The sequence below is a fragment of the Girardinichthys multiradiatus genome, chromosome 8, assembly GCF_021462225.1.
Source record: "Girardinichthys multiradiatus isolate DD_20200921_A chromosome 8, DD_fGirMul_XY1, whole genome shotgun sequence".
In the NCBI taxonomy this organism is placed as follows: Eukaryota; Metazoa; Chordata; class Actinopteri; order Cyprinodontiformes; family Goodeidae; genus Girardinichthys; species Girardinichthys multiradiatus.
The window spans coordinates 25,140,088-25,163,968 of NC_061801.1; the positions used below are offsets into that span (position 1 = coordinate 25,140,088).

The 23,881-nt window shown below is 39.7% G+C and overlaps 3 protein-coding genes across 4 annotated transcripts; 2 read left to right on the forward strand and 1 right to left on the reverse strand.

The window, feature by feature from the left end:
* The first annotated feature begins 2,586 nt into the window (after positions 1-2,586).
* On the forward strand, positions 2,587-4,026 carry LOC124872633 (chemerin-like receptor 1). Its single transcript, XM_047372853.1, has 2 exons — positions 2,587-2,687; positions 2,803-4,026. The coding sequence occupies exon 2, from the start codon at positions 2,814-2,816 to the stop codon at positions 3,852-3,854; it is 1,041 nt and encodes a 346-aa protein (XP_047228809.1). The 5' UTR covers positions 2,587-2,687; positions 2,803-2,813; the 3' UTR covers positions 3,855-4,026.
* A 3,846-nt stretch (positions 4,027-7,872) lies between these two features.
* Positions 7,873-13,334, forward strand: rnf185 (ring finger protein 185). 2 transcript variants are annotated; one of them, XM_047372857.1, is made up of 7 exons: positions 7,873-7,955; positions 8,228-8,496; positions 9,915-9,933; positions 10,028-10,140; positions 10,990-11,044; positions 11,370-11,487; positions 11,567-13,334. In XM_047372857.1, the coding sequence occupies exons 2-7, from the start codon at positions 8,303-8,305 to the stop codon at positions 11,662-11,664; spliced, it is 597 nt and encodes a 198-aa protein (XP_047228813.1). In that variant the 5' UTR covers positions 7,873-7,955; positions 8,228-8,302; the 3' UTR covers positions 11,665-13,334. The 2 variants fall into 2 exon arrangements, with proteins under 2 accessions (XP_047228813.1, XP_047228812.1); XM_047372856.1 differs by having other exon boundaries at positions 7,901-8,496.
* Positions 13,335-13,411: 77 nt separating this feature from the next.
* LOC124872634 lies at positions 13,412-18,937 on the reverse strand. The gene is made up of 2 exons (XM_047372855.1): positions 18,699-18,937; positions 13,412-14,221 (listed from the first exon to the last, which is right to left on the reverse strand). Exons 1-2 carry the CDS (start codon positions 18,826-18,828, stop codon positions 13,530-13,532), a joined length of 822 nt encoding a protein of 273 aa, XP_047228811.1. The 5' UTR covers positions 18,829-18,937; the 3' UTR covers positions 13,412-13,529.
* Positions 18,938-23,881: the final 4,944 nt, after the last annotated feature.

Here is a 23,881-nt window from a genome sequence, read left to right on the forward strand (position 1 = left end):
GGGTATGTACCAAGATAGTGATTTAAATTCCACCTGCAACTCCACAGCTGAATAAATACTTAAACAATGGTTTTGGAGAGGCTTAATCAAAGTCTGGCCATAAATTAGACTGAGATGTGACCTTAAACAGGTGATTCATGTTGAAAGCCCTCCAAAGTGGGTTGAAATAAAAAAATTCTGCAAAGAATAGCGCGAATAGGTTCCTACACAGCAATGTAAAAACACTCATTGCCTTATATTCCAAACACTTGATGCAGTAGTTGCCACCATGGGTGGTACAACCAGTTCATAATTTGAAAACTGCATTTATAATTTGCTCTAGTTGTTTTTGTCTAATATAAGAAAACATAATAGCCAAACTAATTTACTACACTGCATGTTACACTGTTGTCTGGATCCCTGTTTTCTCCAAGCACCTGGTCCTGGTTTCTTTCACACCTATATTGTTTTATAGTCGGCTCACGCTACACATATATTAAACGTTAAAGAACTTGTACATGTAGTGATTGGTACTAAAAATTCTTGATAGTAACCTATGTTTCACTGCACAAAGATAAAACAGATTCCAGACTTTATGATTTGGTGCCAGTGAAGAATCATTTCACAAACTATCACATTACTCTCTAATCACAATAGTTTTTTTTCCAGATTACTTCTGAAATGGACACTAGATATTTGTATTTTTGGGCTTCTTTGGTAATGAGAGTGCTAAATTTCGAGTTGGTTTAGCTGCTGAAAGTTGAACAATATATAACTAAGATGGAAATATTTTATTAAAATATATTAAAGAAGATTTAAGCTTTTTCTTTTTGTTTTGAACAGTGTCCTAGTTTGTAAGAGCAGACCTGAAGAAAGCCAGTAGTCTGCCAAATTTGTTATATATTTGTTCCTAGAAGTTGTTATTGTAGAACTGCTTTTCCTTCCTCTTTGTATAACCCGATGTTGAGGCGACCCATACCATATTGTGTAAGCAGCATTTCTGCCTTCTGTAATCTAGGCCAGAAAGCAGTCACACCCTGTTCTTTTTGTTCCTCTTTGTGTGAAGATATTAACCCTGTTAAACCTTGGCTAAGATAGCCGGTTATTCATGATCGTACATGTTTGAATCAGATTTAGATAACACCAACTCTAGTGTTTATTCCCAACCCCCAGAGCCTGTCTGCTGTATGAGAGAGTCTTACAGCTGCAGGCTTGTGGTCCTGGGAAAACTTAAATTGACACAGGACAGTTTGACAAATCAATCAATTGTAATGTTGTTGTGGCAGTTGGTGGGCTTCACTGAAGATGACCCCCTAACTGGAACTCAGATTATAAAATCTTTTTGGTCAGCTTTGCTTCCCTCATTATATATACAGTAAATACACCATCAGATTGAGGAAGTGGCCAGGATCACATAGTCCTACAAATGGCTAGAGAGGGATGAACCGATAGAGGCACAAGAACAGTGTAATAGAGGTTGTCGTCTACCACATCATACTGAGAGGCTACAGCCGATTTCAGGAACCCCCCTCTGAGACTTTTGTCCAGAAGGGTTGCACACAACCGCACATAACACACAGCACATTAACATTACCCTGTAAATACAATTTAACTGATCAAACATGGTGGCGGAGACATGATAATGTGGGGATGCTTTTCTTAAGCGGGGACAGAGAAGCTGATCAGAGGTAATGGGAGGATAGATGGATGTGCGTTCCATTTCTGACCTCTGAGTAAAGAATTTGAACTGGAATGCCCCCTGAAAGTCGGGGTACACGACCATTCCCAACTTCTGCATTCAAAATTGTTGATACTTGCATCAACTGTAGTAAAATGTTCTCACTTTGACTGTTTTTAGCAGTCCTTTGTTATTTATGTAACATTTAGTCAGTTTTACATGTACTACTTTTTGGTGTTTATAAGATGTTTAAACACTGTTCAATTGCACAAAATACTGCATAGAACAGTGTTATTGTTATTGTCGTAAGACTGCTATTACAGTTGCTAGTAATACAAACAAAAACAAGTAGGAAACTAGAATGCCAAAACTCAGAGATGTAAGCTCCGACTTCCCAGTTCCGACTGTTTCTTAATGAAACGCAGTAGAAGTAAAGGACAGTCCTGAAGGGAAATTTGTTAGAGGCTGCAAATGACTTGAGGCTGGGGATGGAACTTTAGCTTCCAGCACAACAACAATCAAAGAAATGGTTTAGATCAAATCAAATGTATGTGTTGGAATGGCCTATTCAAAGTAAAAGTCTAAATCTAATTAGGAATTAGCAGAAAATTTGAGCAATTTTGCAAAAAAAAAAAGGTGTCTGATTCAGGTAAATACACATGTAACACTTTTTAAATTTGTTTTTGTAAAAACTGTTAAAAACCATGTATCATTTTCCTTCTACTTCATAATTATGGGTTACATCGCATTGATTTATTTCATTCAATTCCAATAAAACCCCTTGAAATGTGTGCCTGTGTCATCACAAAATGCAAAAGAGCTGCCATGTATCAACACTTATGTAAGGCACTGTATGTAGCTGCATTGTGATTTTAATTTTTCTTAGTGTGTCACTACTCTCCTAATCATTTCTTGTAACCTACCACACTGTTAAGTAACACGCTCTGAGATAGAGAAGTGAGAAGTTGCATTCAGCAGTGAAAACTACGGAAGGGAGATCTTAGTGTCTGATTTCACATCAACAAACAAAGTAAGTATTTAGCTATATTTATATTAAATTACATAATGAAAATCAATTGTTTTTCACAGTTGGTATGAACATGTGTCATTGTTTATGAGGAATGCTATGTTGTCTCTTATTTTAGGAAAAGTGACAATGGAGGTGGATTATCTTGAATATGATGATTACACTGCAGACAATGAAACGCAGAACAGCACAAAAACTCCATTCCTGTCACATTTTTACAGCTCTCAGTACTCCCTGACTCTTGTGCTTGCAGTGGTCAACATCTTAATATCAGTTCTTGGTCTTGGTGGGAACTCTGTCGTGATATGGATCTGCGGGTGTAAAATGAAAAGAACGGTCCTCACCACCTGGTACATCAGTCTGGCCATTTCAGACTTGTTTTTCTGTGCCTTTTTGCCCTTCGAAGTGTTCTACTTGCTAACCTCACACTGGCCTTTTGGCCAGATGTTTTGCAAGCTCACGTCTTCCGCTTTGTTTCTCAACATGTACAGCAGTGTGTTTCTCTTGGTTTTAATCAGCGCTGACCGCTGTGTTCTAATTTTATTTCCTGTGTGGGCAAACAACCACCGAACAGTGCAAAAAGCATATGGAGCCGTTTCCCTGATGTGGCTCCTTTCTGGACTCTTAACATTGCCTTCGGCGATCTTCAGAACGACCTCAATCCACGGATCAGTCACCAAGTGTCACACGGATTACGGCGCCAATTTTAGACACAAGGCTGTAGCACTGGGTCGCTTCATCTGTGGGTTCCTGGTTCCTTTCCTGATGATTGTGTTCAGCTGTGTGGTGCTTGGTGTGAAGCTGAAAGGTTCAACCATCCGATCGAAAAGGCCTTATAAAATCATGGTGGCACTCATCCTATCGTTTTTCCTCTGCTGGGTCCCCTACCATACCTTTGTTCTCATGGAAATAGACTTAAAACACCAAAGACTGGAAGTGCTTGATACTGGGCTGAAAGTGGGGGCTACTCTGGCAGCGGCTAACAGCTTCATCTCGCCCATCCTCTATGTGTTCATCGGTAATGACTTCAAGCGAACTCTAAAGCGCACTTTGGTGTCAAGGTTTGAGGAGGCGATGGCTGAAGATTTCCGCACCGGTGGGATCAATCACTCAAGATCCAAGTCCATGGAAATTGTTGAAAGTCATGTTTCAATGTGCAAATGGGATTAACTTTAAACATTTATTGTATTTTGGTCCTCTAACCACCAAGCTGATAAATGCATGTACAGGGGTTGGACAATGAAACTGAAACACCTGGTTTTAGACCACAATAATTTATTAGTATGGTGTAGGGCCTCCTTTTGCCGCCAATACAGCGTCTATTCATCTTGGGAATGACATATACAAGTCCTGCACAGTGGTCAGAGGTATTTTAAGCCATTCTTCTTGCAGGATAGTGGCCAGGTCACTACGTGATACTGGTGGAGGAAAACGTTTCCTGACTCGCTCCTCCAAAACACCCCAAAGTGGCTCAATAATATTTAGATCTGGTGACTGTGCAGGCCATGGGAGATGTTCAACTTCACTTTCATGTTCATCAAACCAATCTTTCACCAGTCTTGCTGTGTCTATTGGTGCATTGTCATCTGATACACGGCACCGCCTTCAGGATACAATGTTTGAACCATTGGATGCACATGGTCCTCAAGAATGGTTCGGTAGTCCTTGGCAGTGTACAAGTATTGGGCCGAGGGAATGCCATGATATGGCAGCCCAAACCATCAGTGATCCACCCCCATGCTTCACTCTGGGCATGCAACAGTCTGGGTGGTATGCTTCTTTGGGGCTTCTCCACACCGTAACTCTCCCGGATGTGGGGAAAACAGTAAAGGTGGACTCATCAGAGAACAATACATGTTTCACATTGTCCACAGCCCAAGATTTGCGCTCCTTGCACCGTTGAAACCGACGTTTGGCATTGGCCTGAGTGACCAAATGTTTGGCTATAGCAGCCCGGCCATGTATATTGACCCTGTGGAGCTCCTGACGTTTCTGGTGGAAACAGGAGAGTTGAGGTGCACATTTAATTCTGCCGTGATTTGGGCAGCCGTGGTTTTATGTTTTTTGGATACAATCCGGGTTAGCACCCGAACATCCCTTTCAGACAGCTTCCTCTTGCTTCCACAGTTAATCCTATTGGATGTGGTTCGTCCTTCTTGGTGGTATGCTGACATTACCCTGGATACCGTGGCTCTTGATACATCACAAAGACTTGCTGTCCTGGTCACAGATGCGCCAGCAAGACGTGCACCAACAATTTGTCCTCTTTGAACTCTGGTATGTCACCCATAATGTTGTGTGCATTTCAATATTTTGAGCAAAACTGTGCTCTTACCCTGCTAATTGAACCTTCACACTCTGCTCTTACTGGTGCAATGTGCAATCAATGAAGACTGGCTACCAGGCTGGTCCAATTTAGTCTTGAAACCTCCCACACTAAAATGACAGGTGTTTCAGTTTAATTGTCCAACCCCTGTAAATCTTTAGCTTTAAAAAACAATCAAAAAAATATAAATTTTGTATTTATACTCTTGTTAATCGGTATTTATACTCTTGTTAAGTTTGAATTATTTTTTCTTTTCCCTTTATAAATGAAATAAATCTTGTGACTTATAAAATGAATTATCTACTGTAGTTTTTCTATACAATATGTGCATATTTGAAAAATCAATGTGCCGTCTACACAATTTACAAATAAATGAGGCTGATGTAATACACACCCTGCATGGAAATAATTATTTAAACCTTTGCTAATATTGTAATTTTTCTTACATACAAAGAAATCAAATTTTTTTGTGGGTTTATGTAAATATGGGGAGAAAGAATCTCAACCCAAAATCCACAAAGAACACACTACATAAAAGTGAAAAAATGATTCACTTATGGGCTGCACGGTGGAGCAGTAGGTAGCACTGTTGCCTTGCAGCAAAAAGGTTCTGGGTTTGACTCCTGGCCGTGGGTCTTACTGCATGGAGATTGCATGTTCTCCCAATTCATGTACAGGTTCTCCTTAGGTACTCTGGCTTCCTCCCACAGCCCAAAAACATAATTATTAGGTTAACTGGTCTCTCTCAATTGCCCTTAGGTGTAAATGGTTGTGTGTCTCTGTGTTGCCCTGCTATTGACTGGACTAGTGTACCCGCCTTTTGCCTATAGAGTGCTGGAGATTGGCTCCAGCTCTTCCACGACCCTGTATGGAAGAAGCGGGTGTAGAGGATGGATGATTCACTTATTAAGTGATGAAAGTATTTTATTTCCCGAACAAAACCTGACTTAGAACTTGGTTGAGAAATGTGTACTGAGAGGCACAGGGGTCATTTCATATAGTTGATCACCAGGTCAACTCACATTTCAGGAGGGATTTTTGGCTTTTTCTCTGAACGCAGTCTCTCTAAATCCTTCAGGCTTCTCAGCTGCTGCTCAGCAACTCTAAGCTTTATCCCCCATTTATAACCCATAGGGTTTAGCTTTAGAGAGTGGTTGGCCTACTTCACAATCCTAACCTGATTCTTTTTTGCCTATTGTGGTTTTTGCAGACCACGCATCTGTAACAAGCTCCTCCTGTGTTATTGTGGGCTGATCCCTCAACGTTTTCATGAGCATCCTCACAACATGAGAAAATATCTTGCATGGAGCTCCAGACAGACAGTGGTTGATAATCATCTTTATACTTCTTCCATTCAATAATCCAACCAACAATTGGTACTTTCTTCCCAAGCTTCTTTATAATTGTGTTGGAGCCACTTAAACATGATTTTAGCTTTTTGGTCTTGGGTGGCTGCATAGAAGGTTGGAATAGAAGAAATGATTTTGGTGGTCAGGTGTGCTTCATGCATATATCAAGTTAAGGCCATATGTATATGTCATTCATTAACTGATCTGTGTACTAAATTGGTACATAATCTAGCGGAACAAAAGTAGGAACACAACTTTCATATCCTGTGTAGGGGGTCAAACCTTTTATTACACTGGAAATCAACATTTAAGATTTATATAATGTGTATTTCTGGATTTCTGGTTAATATTTTGTCTCCACATTAAAATGAAACTCAACAACTCTGACCTGCATGAACAAATATCTCAGGTGTGTTTTTAGGTGCTAGAAACTATGAAGAAACTATGAAGGGTGTAATCCACTTATTCAGTCATTTCTATTTGAATTAGTGTCTGTGTAACTTTCTTTTGAGACGCAAACATGACACTGGTTTAATGTTCTCATACATCACCGGATTTTTTGAGACCACATTTATTTAAAGATCTGCTTTGCTCTTGGTCCTGCTTTAAATAGCTGTAAGTTTCAATCTTTAGCAAACATGTAACCTGTTCATGCTAAAATAAAAATTGTCAAGAGGGTTACCTGTTGCAGGCACAATTTCAACTGCTCATTAACTATCAACACAATGTTTTCCACAAACTTTTAAAATGGGTGGCCAGATTGGAGCTACTTATAATCTTAGGGTGTACACCAAAAATCAAAAGCCAATACTGAATTTCGGGAGTTTCATTAGGCTTTTTTCCTATTTGGGGGAGACGGGGTACATATTCAGGAGAGAGTGATGGGCATTAAATATTTGCATGATGTGCAGGATAAAACAATGAGATATGGAGAAATAAGTACATGAATAACTGTTGCAACGTATTAATGTGTGTCCTCAATTTTCTTAAATTCACATGGAAAAACATATGTAAGATTGGCCAAGGTGGGGGGCTCAGTGGATGGGTCAGCAAGTTTATATCGTGGCCATTGCCAACCAGCACACCATTCCCCGTTAGCCATTGAAATATACCCTTGACATAAAGTAGTGTTTGCTCACAAGTTTGCTTTAAAATAAGGTGTAGTAAATTAACAGAATGCAAAACCGATTGAGTATGGACAAAATAAAATAGAGGTATTCGTGGTACTGTTGTGGTTGGTAGTCAGTATGCACAACCAGGACCATAGATCAAATTATACATTGGGCCCTTGACAAACCAATGGTGGTTCTGTATTGGGATATTCAATTAGCTCTGTGGTTTAGGGGTGCCACCGATATTTAAAAAATGCTAAAACTGTTCATTTGTGAAAATAATATCCATTTGATTGCAGAGAATCACATTTTATCAAAAGAGTACAATAAACAGATTACTAAATTAGATTGTTATTGGTTGTAATGTTATGGCTGACAGCCGGAAGTTCTTTAAATAACCACGCCCCATATTATACATAGCCACGCCCCTACGTCACACCAACGGAAACTACCAGATTAAGTTGCGGATGTGATGCAATCAGCTGTAAGAACATTTTTTCCTACTTCTTTCAACAAGTTATGATTTACAATTATTACTTAGTATTTTATGAATACCGCAGCTGAATGGGTATTAGCTGGGTTAGTGTTTATATCTTTACTTCCGCCCTGTCCTCTGGTCCGTAAAGCTCTCCTCCTCGCTTGGTAACATTAGCGTAGCTTCCGCTTCCAGATGGACGCCAGCTGAGCTGAGTTAGCAGTCGGGGTGAATTTTGGTTCTATATCCTTTATCATCTTCTCGTTTCTGCTGCTTGTCAGCGACCAGACTATCAGCCGGACGCCCCATGTGTCTACTTCGGGGGCTAGCAGAGTGATTTCAGTCGTAAAAAACAAATGGCCGCCGCTGCCCCCTCTGCTCCTCCTCCAGCTTCTGGCTCTGCTGCGTCCGCTGCTGAAACCTCCAGTCCCGGAGGATCCAGCAGCTCGACCGCGGCTGACGGCGGCAACCAGGACAGCACTTTCGAATGTAACATTTGTCTGGACACCGCCAAGGATGCCGTGATCAGTTTGTGTGGACACCTTTTCTGGTGAGATTTAAAAGTGGGACCTTCATTCACATTTTTTAAATCAGAACTCACTTTACAGAGTAGCAACATACAGGACTGCTTTCTGTTCATGACGAAAACTGATCTAAACCTAAATACTCTTTATTATTACCCTGATTGTTTGATATATATATGCCTCTTCCTTTCACAGCTGAATCAAATACTTTTATAATACTATTTAAATTACAACCGTTATGTTTGTAGCTTGTTCATTCGGCATTTACCGTAAATCCTCACAAAATCCTACATAAGAGGATCAATTTACATGCTTGCTTTTAGAGAAAAATACCACTCACTGAATTATATAACTATATGAAAGTTTCATTATCATAAAATTATATATATTATATATTTTTACTTTTTATTATATATTTACCTTTTATTAAATGCAGTGACATTCTACAACAATTACTTTCAAACAAAAACAGAAAATACAGAATTGGGGGAAAGTTTAATTCAAAATGACATTTAAACCAAATTCAATGTATTATTTTTTTTTCTATAGTTGACATGTTTTTGGGCTGCACGGTGGCACAGTTGGTAGCACTGTTGCCTTGCAGCAAGAAGGTCCTGGGTTCAATTCCCAGCCTGGGGTCTTTCTGCATGGAGTTTGCATGTTCTCCCCGTGCATGCGTGGGTTCTCACCGGGTACTCCGGCTTCCTCCCACAGTCCAAAAACATGCCTGTTAGGTTAATTGGTCACTCTAAATTGCCCTTAGGTGTATGAATGAGTGTGTGTGTGTGTGTGGTTGTATGTGTGTTGCCCTGTAATGGACTGGCGATCTGTCCAGGGTGTACTCTGCCTTTCGCCCATAGACTGCTGGAGATAGGCACCAGCTCCCCCGTGACCCACTATGGAATAAGTGGTAGAAACTGATTGACATGTTTTTACTATGTTTTATCACAGTCTTTGATGTCATAATGTTTGATCATTACGTTTATTGTCCTGATGAATCATAAATCGGTTTTAAATTTCTATAGTTACCAAACAATATATATTGACTTTTTGTGCAAGATCTCTATTTGTCACTAGTTACAAAAATGTCTGGTTTATGTAGTTCAAAGGAGAAGCATTTTGCTTCCGTAGTATAAAAACACATGACTAGAATACTAAACAAATACTTAAATAATTTACCGAAGCACTATACTTGTGCTAATTGTTGTGATGGCATTTATTTTACAGCTTACACCCATTAGTAAAAGTCTGTTTTATTAATCAGGCTTTAACCATTATATTATTATCCGTTTTATATTATAGTTTCTAAGCTGAAATTTAATTCCAAAATCCTGCAGTTTTGTTTTTCTTTTTTTGTTGTTTGGATCTTATTAATCAGTTTTTTCTAAGACATGTATTTGAACAAACGTATTTCTCTTTTTTTCCTTTCCTATGCTCCTGTTAGTTGGCCGTGTTTGCATCAGGTAAGCTAGATAGTTTTTTTTCTCCTCAGCAAAAGACACAACCTGATTACAAAAGAAGTTGTTAGCTCAATAGCATCATTTTGTTTTTATGCAGTGGTTGGAAACTCGACCCAACAGACAAGTGTGTCCAGTATGTAAAGCTGGCATCAGCCGAGACAAAGTGATCCCCTTATATGGAAGGGGAAGCACGGGTCAACAGGATCCCAGGTGGGTGCTGTAGCCTTTTGACACAGATAAAGCAATGTCTAAAACTTGATATATCTGTATTATAATCAACATTACACTCTGAGGTTAAACATGGTGTATTAAGTTACTGTAATACCCCTTTTCCACTAGTCCCTTCTCAGCACTATTCAGGTCCAGCTCTGCTTGTTTTTTGGGCTTTTCCATGACTGCGAGACCGCACCATGACATTAAAATTAATTTTAAAAAACCGTGAACGGATTGTTTCTGCAGTGACAGCCTTAAAAAAACAGCTAACAGTATCTCATTGTGTTTAAATTATAATTTTACCGTAGCAGCCTCCTAGCTCGTTAACATCATTTTTAAGCTTTAATGTGATCGCTAAACAGATGTTGGATTCCTGGCGACTGCGCTCGCCAAGATATTTTCCTAACAAGCGCAGTGCCAGAGTAAGATTTATGTCCTTGGTAGCACCGCATCTGTACAGAAAACCCCTTCTCCTGCATGTTCGCATGCTGTTGAAAATCAGCAAGGCAGAAACTGATTGTTGAGGTTGAGAAACCTCCCATAAAAGGTAGATTTTGAGGAAGCATTCTTGCGCAGATGTGATGGTTGCGGTACAGGCATTTTGATGGGATGACCAGTAGAACAAGCTGTGTATCGAGAACAAGGTAGGGTCGTTCTTGCCTTTACATTGAAATGAGGTCTTCCCAATTAGCTGCAATTTAGGGAAATTCGAAATGTCTGGATAACATAGGGCTGTCTTAATCTGGTGTAAAGGTAGCCTTAAACAGGATTTCAGATTTGCAAGTCACAATATTACTTATATAAGTGATTTTCTGATTTTCTTTTTTTCACAAACTCGTTTTAAAGGGAAAGAACACCCCCTCGACCACAGGGACAAAGGCCTGAGCCTGAAAACCGTGGTGTAAGTACATGAACCAGCACAGCTGCTTGACTAAAACATTCACTGATTTTATATCAGCACCACTGTATGCTTACAATGTCTAGCTCATGTCAGCTGATGAGGAAAACCATCCATTCATGATGAAACCATTACATATGATGTATTTGCTGCAGGGTATACTTGTGTTTTATTCATTAACAGTCACACACTTCTCACTGGGATTCATTACATGTTAACAGCTGAGTTAAAGCTCCTCTCATGAGAATCGCCACAAGTTTTACAGCTTATTGCGTCACATTTCACTCACTGTGTGTTTTAACACATTTTTTTAAATGACATCTCGCAGGGTTTCCAGGGCTTTGGCTTTGGAGATGGTGGTTTCCAGATGTCATTTGGAATCGGTGCCTTTCCATTTGGTATTTTTGCCACAGCTTTTAACATCAACGATGGAAGGCCTCCTCCAGGTAGGGATACACGTCAGCCTGAATGTTTTTGTTGTTGTCTTTTTAAACATCACAAATAACTTCTGTTGAACTGTTACAGCGGCTCCTGGAACACCACAGCACATGGACGAGCAGTTTCTCTCTCGACTCTTCCTATTTGTTGCCTTGGTGATGATGTTTTGGCTGCTGATTGCATAAAAGCATTGGAAACAGTACAGACTGTTCTTACTTCAATTTTGACAGAGGTTTGGTTTAATGTCTTAAGATGCTCATTTTAAATACAGTTAAAACCAGATGTTTACATTATACCGCTGTATAAACACTCATTCCTCCTGCGTAACTGAGTCAGGTTTATGGGCTGCATCGCTCACTCACCTTTTCATGTCTGCCCACACATTTTCTGATATTCAGATGAGGAAGTTGTGGAAGTTTTTCCCGAAACGTCAAATTTGTTGACCTTAAGCCACTTTGCAATTAGGTTTTAACTTCCTGACTGATATTTTACATGTCTTTTTCTCAGGATGCCATATGTTCTGTGAAATGCACGAGTCCCCCCTGTGACAAAACAATCCTATGATGCTGCCACCCTTGTATTTGAGACTTACAAGCTTCCCTGTTTTCTGTTATGACCAAAAACCCTAGTGTTCGTTTCATCAGACCACAGGACTGTCAACTCACGGTTTTTGTACCTTTGTGAATTTGACACCTGTAATGTGGCTTCTGAGTAGTCTTTCAGCCCAGGTAAAGGACATGTTTCACAGCTTACTTCCTGAAACCGTACCTGATTTCTTTGGATTTCTCTGATCTACACAAGGAAGCATAGTGTTTGTGGCATAGCCTTAAAAACAATTCACAGATATGCCTCAATTTAAGCCAAACCTTGTGAATCAGACATTTACAAAGACATGACCTCATCTTTTGGCGATACCAAATTGTTTAAAGGAATAGTCATTCTTAATGTTGTGGTGTAATTCAAACCTAAAAAAGGAAAAGTTAAGTCTGGTTCAATGTCATACTGAAAGGAAAAAAAGTTATTTTTGTTTATACAGTATAAATATCTGGTTTTAACTATATTGGTTCCAATTACTTCCTATGGCATCCAAACAAATTGATCTGAATTTCTGAGCTAATCTCTCTTTAAATGGGGACTGTGTAAAGTTGCAGCTTCATATTGCACATGCATGTTTAGATCAGATTATTCTGTAATTCAGACCTGCTAATGTAACATGTTACATGTCACTAATACAGTAGAACCAACCGGGTTCCAGTCCAGTGTGAATGTGTGCAATAACTTTGATATTACGGTCATTCAGAAATCTGTACAGTGAAACACAAATGTTGAGTTTTTAAGGTCATAATTAGAAGACTGGAAGTCTAAAGCTCTGTATTGTTCAGCAGGAAGATTTTGAACAAATATAAGATATTGATGAATATTTACCTTCTTTTTTCCTTGTTTCTGAAACGAGTAATTTAGTGACCCAAATCAGACTTATTTTGAGCAGTCGTCACATTTTTAGTTTTATTCAAGGTTTAAAAAGTGATTTGAATGCATCCCTGTGATTCATCGGAATAACCTAACTACAAAAACTGCTATCCAGTGGTTGACATTGGTCACAAAATGGATTTAGGTTGAGATGAAAAGGGAGTTTGTGGGTACAGAAAGGAAGTACGAATTCACCCTGAGCCTGAATTTGTTATTCTTATAAAGCAGATAAAATCCTTCTTTTCAAACAGTGCATCCTTCTTCTTTCACTGCTGTAATTACATGTAAAGTATTGTGGGTTAGAGATAAAATGAAAACTTGTTGAAGATGGAATAACTTTTCTAATTGTGAATTTCCTCTACTGACAGTAAAGCTTTCTAAATAAGTTATGAGTTGTCTTTTGTTTCTAAAAAGGTTTATTACTACTTTATGACTGCAGAAGTCATCAAATAAATACTGAAATCAAAATGCACATCATTTTATTGTAGGTGAAATTGTTTAGTCTGAACCATGATGGACTGTGAAGAAAAGAGGATTTATTAAGACCATGCAGAATGCAAAACGTTCATCCTGATCGATTCTACGTCTCTTGCGGCGCCTTTTTTTCCTGCACGTTAAATTCTGCTTCATACATGATCTGCTGGATCTTCATTTTAGTCTCGCACCTCTTCTGTGGGGCCAGTCGCTTCAGAGCAGGAACAAAGCTTAGCAGAAACAGTTCGTCCTCGTCCTGCCGCAGCCTGCTGGGAAACGGCAAGCCCCCATCCTTAATCAGCCATTTTGATGACGAGTCTGTACTTTGAGGGAAAGACTGTGATACCGACTCTGACAACAGAGGTCGTTTCCGTCCGGTGTTGCTGTTGGGGGTTATTTGGGAGACGGGGGGCATCTTAGCCACCATGGCCAGCTGAGTCAGCTCTGTGTCCTGAGACAGCGTGGGGAGCTGTGTTACGAAGGCCAATGGAGCTTTTTGCTCAGAGGGACTCACTGCAATCTTTGTGTCATTTGGAGATGTCTTAATCGTCTCTGACAAAGTCGTGTCTCCCTCTGCGCTACCAGATTCATGGTCAGGATAGTCATTGTCATTCTCATTGCCACAGACGTCTGTCACTCCAACTCTGGATCCGGTGAAGGGAGCAATAAAGTTCATCAGCTGTCTGTATTTCCATTTACTTTGTACAAACTCTCCCTGCTTTTTGCTTTTGAGCTCCATTCGGACTTCCTTCAGGTACCGGTCCCTCAGGTTTTTCCATTTTCTTTTGCATTCCTGGGCTGAAAAACAAAAGATTTCAGAGCAAGGATTAACCTAATGCATGGTAATATTCCAAATTTAAAAAAAATCTAGTAATGCATCATCTGGAAATTGACCCCTTAGTCCACATTTTTCATGGTGGGACCTCAAGGTCTAATGTATTTTATACATTACATAACTTTTTTGATATGGAAAAAGTTGTGTATAATTGTGTAATGTAAGGCATTTGTTTTGTCTTTTTATACAAAAAATGAGATGCAATTTTATCCAGCTCCTTTACAATCTGGCAACACATTTAGTCGCAAAATTCACAAATTTAGCTTTATAGAAGAAAGGTACTGAAAGCTAAAAGAAGTTGAGTTTGCCACAGACTCAGCAAACATGACAGAAGGTGCTCTAATCAGATGACACCATTAAAAGGACTGCAAATCATCCTTAAAACACCATCCTATATTGAAACACGGTGGTTGTGACGTCATGCTGTGAGGAGGCTGTTTTTTAGGGGAGCTGAAGAGAGTTGATAAGATGGGTGGAGGTTAATGCTGGAAGAAAACCTGTTGGATGTAATAGAAGACTTGAGACGTGGGGTGTAGGTTCACTTTGCAGCAGTGCAATGGCCCTAAACATAAAGGTACATCTCAGAAAATTCATCTTCAGGTGTTCAATATGTTTTTTACCTTTTTTTTTTAGAAAGTGAAACTTGGACAGAACCATTACACTTAAGTGAAATATTTCTAGCCTGATGAACCCCTAAAAGTCAAGGTCTCAGACGATTGGAATATTGTGACAGTGGTAAACACTGGAAACTCACCCTAATCAGCAAATTAACTCAAAAAACTACACAGGCTTCCTGAGCCTCTAGATGGGTTGTTAGAGTGCTGTACTTAGGCATATTCATGGAAAGTTGAGTGGAAGGAAAAAAATGAGGTGAGAACAGGTGTATTGGCAACAGGGATAACTGCAGCCTTGAGAGGGTGATTAAGCAAAATCCTTTCAAAACCTTGGGAAAGTTTCACAAGGAGTGGACTGAAGCTAGAGTCAGCGCATCAAGAGCCTCTGCGCATAGACCAATCCTCCACATGGGCTACAAGCATCTTACCTAAGCTAAGAACTGAACTGCCACACTTTTCATAAAAAAGTAAAGTTTGCATTTAATGTGGAAATCAAGGTCTCAGAGTCTGGAGGAGGAGTGGGAATGTTGCTTGAAGTCTAATATGAAATGTTCAGAGTCGGTGATGATTTGGGGTGCCATGCAGTGGCGCCATATAGGGGGGGAAAAGGTAGGACAATACCAAACATAAGATTAATAAACATCATCAAGCATATTATATACAAATACAATAAAGTTATTGATGTTTTTGATTATTTTGACAGTAAAACTTAAATGACCCCACTCCCAGGCAAAAAATAAACATCCACATTGACCGAACACCCCCCTGTATCTGCAGGAAATGGTTTGCTCCTACCTTAGCGCACTTAACGTGTTTAGAGCAACAGATGCGCCACAAGTTAAGTGATGACCATGTTGCCTAGAAAAATGATAAATCAGGGTTTTAAAAGAGGAAGGAGGAAAAAAAAATAATCTGCTAGCAATTACATTTTTCTTATAGGGCCCAAAATTCCTGGCTGGTGTTGGTCCACTGTGTATTCTGAAGTCCACAGTAAACGCAACCATCTACCAGGAAATTGTAGAGCACTTCATGCTTCCTTCTGCTGACAACATTTATGGAGATGCCGATTTCATTTTCCAGCAAGACTTGGAGGGAGGACTCTATGGAGTATTGTCAGCAGACCCAACCATGCTGATGACCTGGTAACAAGCTATTCATTTGATTCAGGTGTGTTGGAGAATCCAAGCGTTTAAAAGCTGCTGGACAGCACCCCTCCAGGACTGTACTTGGGCACCCCTGGGTTAGATCACAGCCTATTCATGCATAAGATTGGCCTGGTCAGAGTCCAGACCTGAATTCAACAGAGAAGCCATGGCAACACTTGAAAACTGATGTTCACAGATGCTTTCAATTCCAATCTGACTGATTTTGACCTATTTTGCAAACAAGGATGGACAAAAGAAAAATCCATTTCTAGAGGTGCAAATCTGATAGAGACATACTCCAAAACATTCACAGCTACAATTTCAGCTAAAGTTCAATACAAATGCTTGCCACAGTTCTCAGATTTGTATTTGGGGGGAAAAAAATAAAACGATTACTGACTTTCCTTCCTTTAGAGTTATGCGCTACTTTGTATTGAGTCATCACATAAAGTCCCAATAAAATATATTGAGGTTTGTTGTTGTAACATGACAAAATGTTAAAACCAGAGTTTGACTTAAAAGATTTTAAGGCTAATTCATTTAGAACTGGTCATTTCTGTTACTATTATATTGATAAATTCCACTTTTACATTCATTGACTGGTGTGTAGTCCAAAGGACTGGCAATCATTTAGTTGTGTATTATCCCATGCCAGGAAAAAACAACTCAAAAGTTTTCAAATGAATGATCTATCAACACAAACATTTCTCAAGTTGGATCTTCAAGAAAAAAAAAGAAAATGCTTTAAATAATGGCTTTTCTTTTCAATGGTTTGTAAAATAATTCCAGTTCTGCAAAATTAGGGCCACCATCTACGGTGGCTTGTAAAAGTATTCATACCCCTTGAACTTTCCACATATTGCCACATTACAGCCACAAATATAAATATATTTTATTGGAATTTTATGTGAAAGACCAACACAATGTGGTAAACAATTGTGAAGTGGAAAGAAAATTTTGCATGATTTCTTTTTTTTTTTTTTTACAAATAAAAAACTGAAAAGGGCATTGTGCAAAGGTATTTAGCCCCCTTGAGTCAATACTTTGTTGGACCACCTTTTGCTGCAATTACAGCTGCAAGTCTTTTAGGGCATGTCTCTACCAGCTTTGTACATCCAGTGGCTGAGATTTTTGCCTATTCTTCTTTGCAAAACATCTCAAACTCAATCAGATTAGATGGAGAGTGTTTGTGAACAGCCGTTTTCACATCTTGCCACAGATTCTCCATTGGGTTTAGGTCTGGACTTTGACTGGGCCATTCTAACACACTAATGTGTTTTATTTTAAACCATTCCATTGTAGGCCTGGCTTTATGTTCAGGGTCGCTGTCCTGCTGGAAGGTGAACCTCCGCCCCCCTCTCAAGTCTTTTGCAGACTCCAACAGGTTTTCTTCCAAGATTGTCCTGTATTTGGCTCCATCCATCTTCCCATCAACTCTGACCACCTTCCCTGTCCCTGCTAAAGAGAAGCAGCAACATGGCTTCTGGCAAACTGCAAACAGGACTTCTTATGATTTTCTTTTAACAATGGCTTTCTTCTTGCCACTCTTTCATAAAGATCACATTTGTGCAGTGCACGACTAATAGTTGTCCTTTGGACAGATTCCCCTACCTGAGCTGTGGATCTCTGCAGTTCATCCAGAGTCACCATGGGCCTCTTGGCTGCATCTCTGATCAGTGCTCTCCTTGTTCGGCCTGTAAGTTTAGGTGGACAGCATTGTCTCGGTAGGTTTACAGTTGTGTCATACTCTTTCCATTTCCAGATGATGGAGTGAACAGTGCTCCGTGAGATGTTCAAAGCTTGGGAAATATTTTTATAGTCTGAGTCTGTTTTAAACTTCTCCACAACTTTATCCCTGACCTGTCTGGTGTGTTCCTTGGACTTCATGATGCTGTTCGCTCCCCAATAGTCACAGAGCAGCTGTATTTGTGATTGAGATTAGATTACACAGAAGTGGACTCTATTTAGTCATTAGCAATCATCAGGCAACTTCTGAACGCAATTGGTTGCACTCAGAGTAAAGGGGGCTGAATACTTTTGCACACCGCACTTTTCAGTTTTTTATTTGTAAAAAAAATGTTTAATCACGTATAATTTTCTTTCATTTTCACAACTGTATACCACTTTGTGTTGGTCTTTCACATAAAATACCAATAAAATAATTCATGTTTGTGGTTGTAATGTGGTAATATGGTATGAATACTTTTACAAGCCACTGTAAATAAGTCTCCTTGGAGTAAGTGCACTGGGTTTTATTCTGGGTTGGGGCCCTCCGCCTGTCCCGCATGCTGTAACGAACAGCCCCGGGAGCTGGTGTGCACTTTCACGGGTCTTTCGGAAGCATTCTCGGTCCTTCCAGCAGAGTTTCAGGAAAGAAAGCGCCTCGAATCGCTCTAAGATCGGCGAAAGCTGCGAGTCCGTGCCGCTAAGCAAGTTCAGTGCCGCGGCCTCCTCCGCGGTAAATGCACACCGCGCCGCTCCGCACAGCGCAGCGCGGCCTGCGGCGTGGAGCAGCGGCTGCCACCGCTAGCACGGCGCGCACCGATAATCAAATCAGTGCCAAACGGCCAAGTTCAGAAGCGTGAAATAAGTCTAGATTTTCGTAATGGATTAGAGACCCGAGCCAAAAGCGGCTAAGCAAACAATAACTGGCAGTAAAGTTGTGATAAACAAATACTCACATGGGCAGCCGAGTGCCAGACTGATGTTTCTCCAAGCGCTTAACCGACTTTCCGTGCAACGGTAATTCGGTAAAGTGAGATTGTACAGCTCCGGGTAATTAAATACAGCTAAAATTAACTTATCTTCCATTTTGCCCTTGTATTTTGTGCTTCTGCTACTGTTGCGCGGACGCGGAAGCGGCACACTCCTCCCGCCTTTTCCGCCCCTGCTGCTGCTGCTGCTCCAATATGAGGGGCGGACGTCGCTCTGCCGTGTGGACGTTACCGTGTTGTGACACAGGGGGGCGCACCACTCAATTATCTCCCCACAACCTTCCTTTTTAATTGATTAGTTTTACCCTTCGACTAGAACCAGAAAACACACTAGCTGTTAAACATTGCAGGAATAAATTATTTGTTTCTCACCACTGTTTTTGTTGCTATTTTTACTTTAATGCAGCTTATACTCAGTCAAAAACCAAAACTTTCCTGATAATTACAAACTCAGTGTTTCAGAGTAATTCAAAGGAAGATATATAAAATGTTAAAAGTGGAAGATTTGGTTATTTTTGAACAAAATATAACAATTTGTAATTTCTCAAAGACAAAGAGATATGATTTTCTTTCCAAATATTCTTTGGACTTCAACAAATTTGAGAGGCTCTTAATGCATTTAATTTTCTGACATATAACCCATATATTATATAGTTATCTATTTTTGTTTTAAAAAGTAATAGTTAAGCTCAATTTTATTATTTTTAGTCTTTGCTTCAACTGCAGGCCTTACCTGAGTTACAATTGTCTTTAGTCTTCTGTGTATAATCTCTAATATTGATTATTCTCACATATTTAAGATGAAGTTTTTTTTAGGTAATTTGTAATTCAATGACCGTTGAGGATCAAATGTGATCCTCACTACTCTGTTTCAGCCCACACCAGCCAGGATGAGCCCCAACTTACAGGGTCATTTTAAAGTCATTTCTTGAACAATATGTTTTTCTGAATATTCACTGCTTCCACATCTGCAATCAAGTTGTATTAAATCTCTGACGGGAAATGTTTGAGAGGACTGCCCTGTAAAATGTGACATTTCACACCTCAGAATTGTATCAACAGCACATATATTTAAGTAACACAGTAGGGGTGACTGTGGCTCAGGTGGTAGGAGTTTGTCCTGTAACTGGTTGGGTTGCCGGTCCGAGCCCCTGCTCTGTCTGTCTCTGTCGTGTCCTTGGGCAAGACGCTTCACCTGCATTGCCTATTGGCCCGGTGGTGCTGATTGTATGGCTGCTGTCAGTCTGCCCCAGGGCAGCTGTGGCTACAGTGTAGCTTATGAATGGGTGGATGACTGATTGTAATGTAAAGTGCTTTGGGGTCCTTGGACTAAATAAAGCACTGCACAAGTACAGGCCATTTACCAACTTCAACAAAAAGTGAAACTCATGTATTATATTGATTGATTAAAAAGAGTAATACATTTTACATGTTTATGTCTATTAATTCTGATATTTATGGCCAACAGCAAATAGAAATCTAAAATGTAGTGCATCAGAAAATTAAAATATTGGAGAAAACAAATCAAATTAGATTTTTTAAACAGAAATGTTAGATTAGGCTATGTTGGGGACTATGCAATCAAGGGGAAGATTGACACTGTTCACAAGGATGGTAAGCCACAAAAGATCATTGTTGGCGATTCAGATTGTTATATCTAAGTGCATTAATAGAAAGTTAAGTGGAAGAAAGAAGTGTGGTGGTAAAAGGTTGCACAGATGATTGTAACACAAAGCCCATTCAAGAGCTGGGGGAGCATCACAAGGTGTCAAAAGCAGCTGGACCCAGAGCTTCAAGAGCCACACCATGGGCTGCATCTTCACATTCCTTGTGCTAAAACACTCCTGATCTGGAGAAAATATCAGAAACATCTTACCTTGGCTGACCAGAAACAATGGGTTGTTGCTCAGTTGTTAAGTACATTTTTTATTTTATTGGGAAATCAAGGTCCCAGTGACTGGATGAAGAGCGTTGAGACACAGAATCCAGGCTGCTTGAGGTCCAGTAGGAAGTTTCCATGGTCAGTGATGATTTGGGGACCTGTCATCTGTTGGTGTTGGCACACTGTGTTTTATCAAGTCAAAAGTCAATGCAGACATTTACCAGGACAATCGGCTGGAAATCAGCATCTCCATAAAACTTGTCGCTCTGCTGACAAGTTTTATGGAGATGCTGATTTCCAGCAGGACTTGGCATGTGCTCCCACGGCCAAAGGTACCAATACCTCCTTGATCTAAACCCCAAAGAGATCATTTTAAAGAGGAAGATGAGACACCAGACACAGCAATGCTGTCGAGCCGAAAGGCCGCTATCAAAGCAACGTGGGCTACCATTATACCTCAGCAGAGCCACAGGCTGATTGCCACGCTGCATTAATGCAGTAATTTTTTTTTTTTAACCGTGTCCTGTCCGGCAGAGTAGTGCTCAGAATTGTTGTCTGAGTGCCAAGAAAAAGCCCAACAGATTTACTTTCACAGGTGGAGCATTACAGCTAACGCTTTAATGCTTTGCTTGATATTCATAAAAATAAACTTTATTAGAAACTGCTTTGGGATTATTTCAATTGTTATGGACACAGAGACTGAAATGAAAAGGGGAAAAAAGAAGCATGAAAGAGAGAAAGGGGGGCAACAAGGAAAAGGGGAGAGAAGGAGAATAAAATGGAGGAAAGAAAGAATGATGAAAAGAATACAGGATAACATCCTGCTTGCTTCTACACCTGTAGAAACGTTCATATTACCAGCTTTTTTACCGAAAAGTGCACGGTACTTATAAATGCAAGATGTATTTAGTGGTAAACGTGGCTCAATATTGAACATTTGTGTATCTGGTAACACCTGAATCTAAACACCTGTGGGTCTGAGTGTTAGAGTGCTTGTGCATACAAGGTTTCTCCATAAAAATATGCAATAGTATTCTAGTCTTCTAAGTAACTGGATTTTGGTTTTCCATTAACTGTAAGTCCTAATAATCAAAATAAATAGAAACAAAGACCTGAACTATTTCACTCTGTGTGTAATGAATCTGTGGGATATATTTCATATTTTGGATTGAATTACTGAACTAAACTTGCTTTTTGATTATATAATTTATTGAGATGTACTTGTAAATAAAAAAATTAGCGTGTGGGTCCAGGGTATACTGTCTGCTTCTGTGTTTAAGGTAGTATTAAATGTCTTCACTAAAACCAAAAAAGGTTAAAAACAACAAGAACAACTGGAGTTCTTTTAGTCGAAGATGTTTCACTCTTCATCCAAAGAGCTTTCTTGATTCAAAGTTCTGCTCTGAGGAGCTGGCTCTCCTGTGTTGAGCCATGTATCTGTGGAGAGGCTGTTTAGTTTCTCCAATACAGAACACCCTAAAGGCTTGAAACTTTTTCCTCACTAGCTTTGAATTGAGTAAAGTCTCTGGATGAAGAGCGAAACATCCAGTTGTTCTTGTTTTTAAATTTTGTTTTTTTACCTTTTTTGGAGCCCTGTGATGGACAGGCGACCTGCCAGGGTGTATCCCACCTCCCTCCTATAGACTGCTGGAGATAGGCATCAGCTTCCCCGCGACCCACTATGGAAGAAGTGGTAGAAAATGACTGAGTGAATTACCTTTTTTGGATTTACCATGGCCTGAATGAGTGAGAATCTTCACCAACATGTCTTCACTAAACCAACACAGTAGTACTAGCTCAGTGGGCAGTTTGCTTCCACAACGACACAATTAATAGGTACTTGCAGTGAATATTAAGTCAAACAAACAATGGATCAGATCCCAGAGCTAGACTCAAAAAAATACAATATGAAAAACGTGCACAGCTGTGAAGTTTCTGAAAATATATGATGACCTTGCTATTTCTCTCTAGTCTGATCAGTGTTCCTTTTGTTGTTTACAATTCTATTGATTCTCTAAAGCCTTTCATCTTCATTTCAAAAATCAATCATTTTCCAGTAGGAACATCACAATAACATTGATTATTTCTCTGCTTCAAATGGTACTAGTTGATCATTTCTTGTGATAAACCAGCCAGCTTCGATTCAGCCATTAGTTCAGTTTTCTCTTTATATGCACCTCAAAAACCCATAAAAACACGATTTCTGACTGAGTGGTGATTTTTCCCTTCACTTTACCAGTTGTGTTATATATTGCTTACAACAATAACGCAAACCTTTATAATTCGGATCCCCTGTAATGAATTTTGAACCCTGTGAACCTACACGGATTTCCTTCTATTGAGAACCACAATAACTGCAGATAACAATCTCACATGCAGTGCAAACTATACATCAGCCATCTGAGGCTATTAAACCCAGGTGAAAAGGATGGGAATGGTGTTTACTGTTATCTGTTTTCAAAAGCCCTTATAACAGGTTGGGGCTTAAGACAGATTGCGGAAATCCGTTAATTCCCTAAAAAAAAGGTGTATTGCCTGGTATGAAATCACAGGATTTGCTGTGAGGAAGATGAATTTAACCACTAATAGCTTTAGCTCAGTTGTGCACATTGTCAGAGAAGTCAAACTGAAAAGACTGCAACACACCGATAAGACACAGGATGCATGATTATGAATATTAACCACACTGATGGATATATTTAAAACTTCTCTTTCGGTGCGTCTTTATTCTGTTGTCACCCACCCTTTCATTATGACCTGTTAATGTCTACTTACAGTTCGTTTATGTAACATTCTAAGCGAATCTACAAATTAATACAAGATCATTAGTCAGTAAAACTAGGTATAAGAAATGATATGACATTAATTCAAAGGCTAATCCTTAATTTTATCATACAGAAGCCTAAGACCACACCAAAGCTGTCCATCTTTAAATCCAGGTTTCTAATACCAAGCAATCCCCTTTTCTCTGAAACCTCAACAATGAGGATTGTAGGAGCTCCCCACTTTTCATTTTATGCAGTGAAATCTGATTTCTCTTGAAGAAAGGAATAAAGCGAGATTAGCCGAATCTGCCGTCCTTCCTAACCTCTTCACAAAACTGCCCAGATTAGCTCAGAATTAAGTTTCAACCGTTTTATGTGTCTGGTCCACAGGGGGATTATAGTTTTACTTCCATCTTTTTTTTCTTTGCCTATAAGGGCCAGACTCGCTCTTGTAGGAGCAGCACCAGTGGAGCCACTGAAGGGGGAAGTATCACACAGTGTTC

What these genes read in the sequence shown, in the direction of transcription:
- LOC124872633 (XM_047372853.1), top strand. Translation starts at nt 2,814, where the DNA reads ATGGAGGTGGATTATCTTGAATATGATGATTACACTGCAGACAATGAA.
- rnf185 (XM_047372857.1), top strand. Translation starts at nt 8,303, where the DNA reads ATGGCCGCCGCTGCCCCCTCTGCTCCTCCTCCAGCTTCTGGCTCTGCT. An exon ending in ACGGGTCAACAGGATCCCAG is followed by an intron (nt 10,141 to 10,989) that starts GTGGGTGCTGTA and finishes CTCGTTTTAAAG; the next exon opens with GGAAAGAACACCCCCTCGAC. An exon ending in CTGAGCCTGAAAACCGTGGT is followed by an intron (nt 11,045 to 11,369) that starts GTAAGTACATGA and finishes GACATCTCGCAG; the next exon opens with GGTTTCCAGGGCTTTGGCTT.
- LOC124872634 (XM_047372855.1), bottom strand. Translation starts at nt 18,828, where the DNA reads ATGGAAGATAAGTTAATTTTAGCTGTATTTAATTACCCGGAGCTGTAC. An exon ending in TCTGGCACTCGGCTGCCCAT is followed by an intron (nt 14,222 to 18,698) that starts GTGAGTATTTGT and finishes TTTGTTTTTCAG; the next exon opens with CCCAGGAATGCAAAAGAAAA.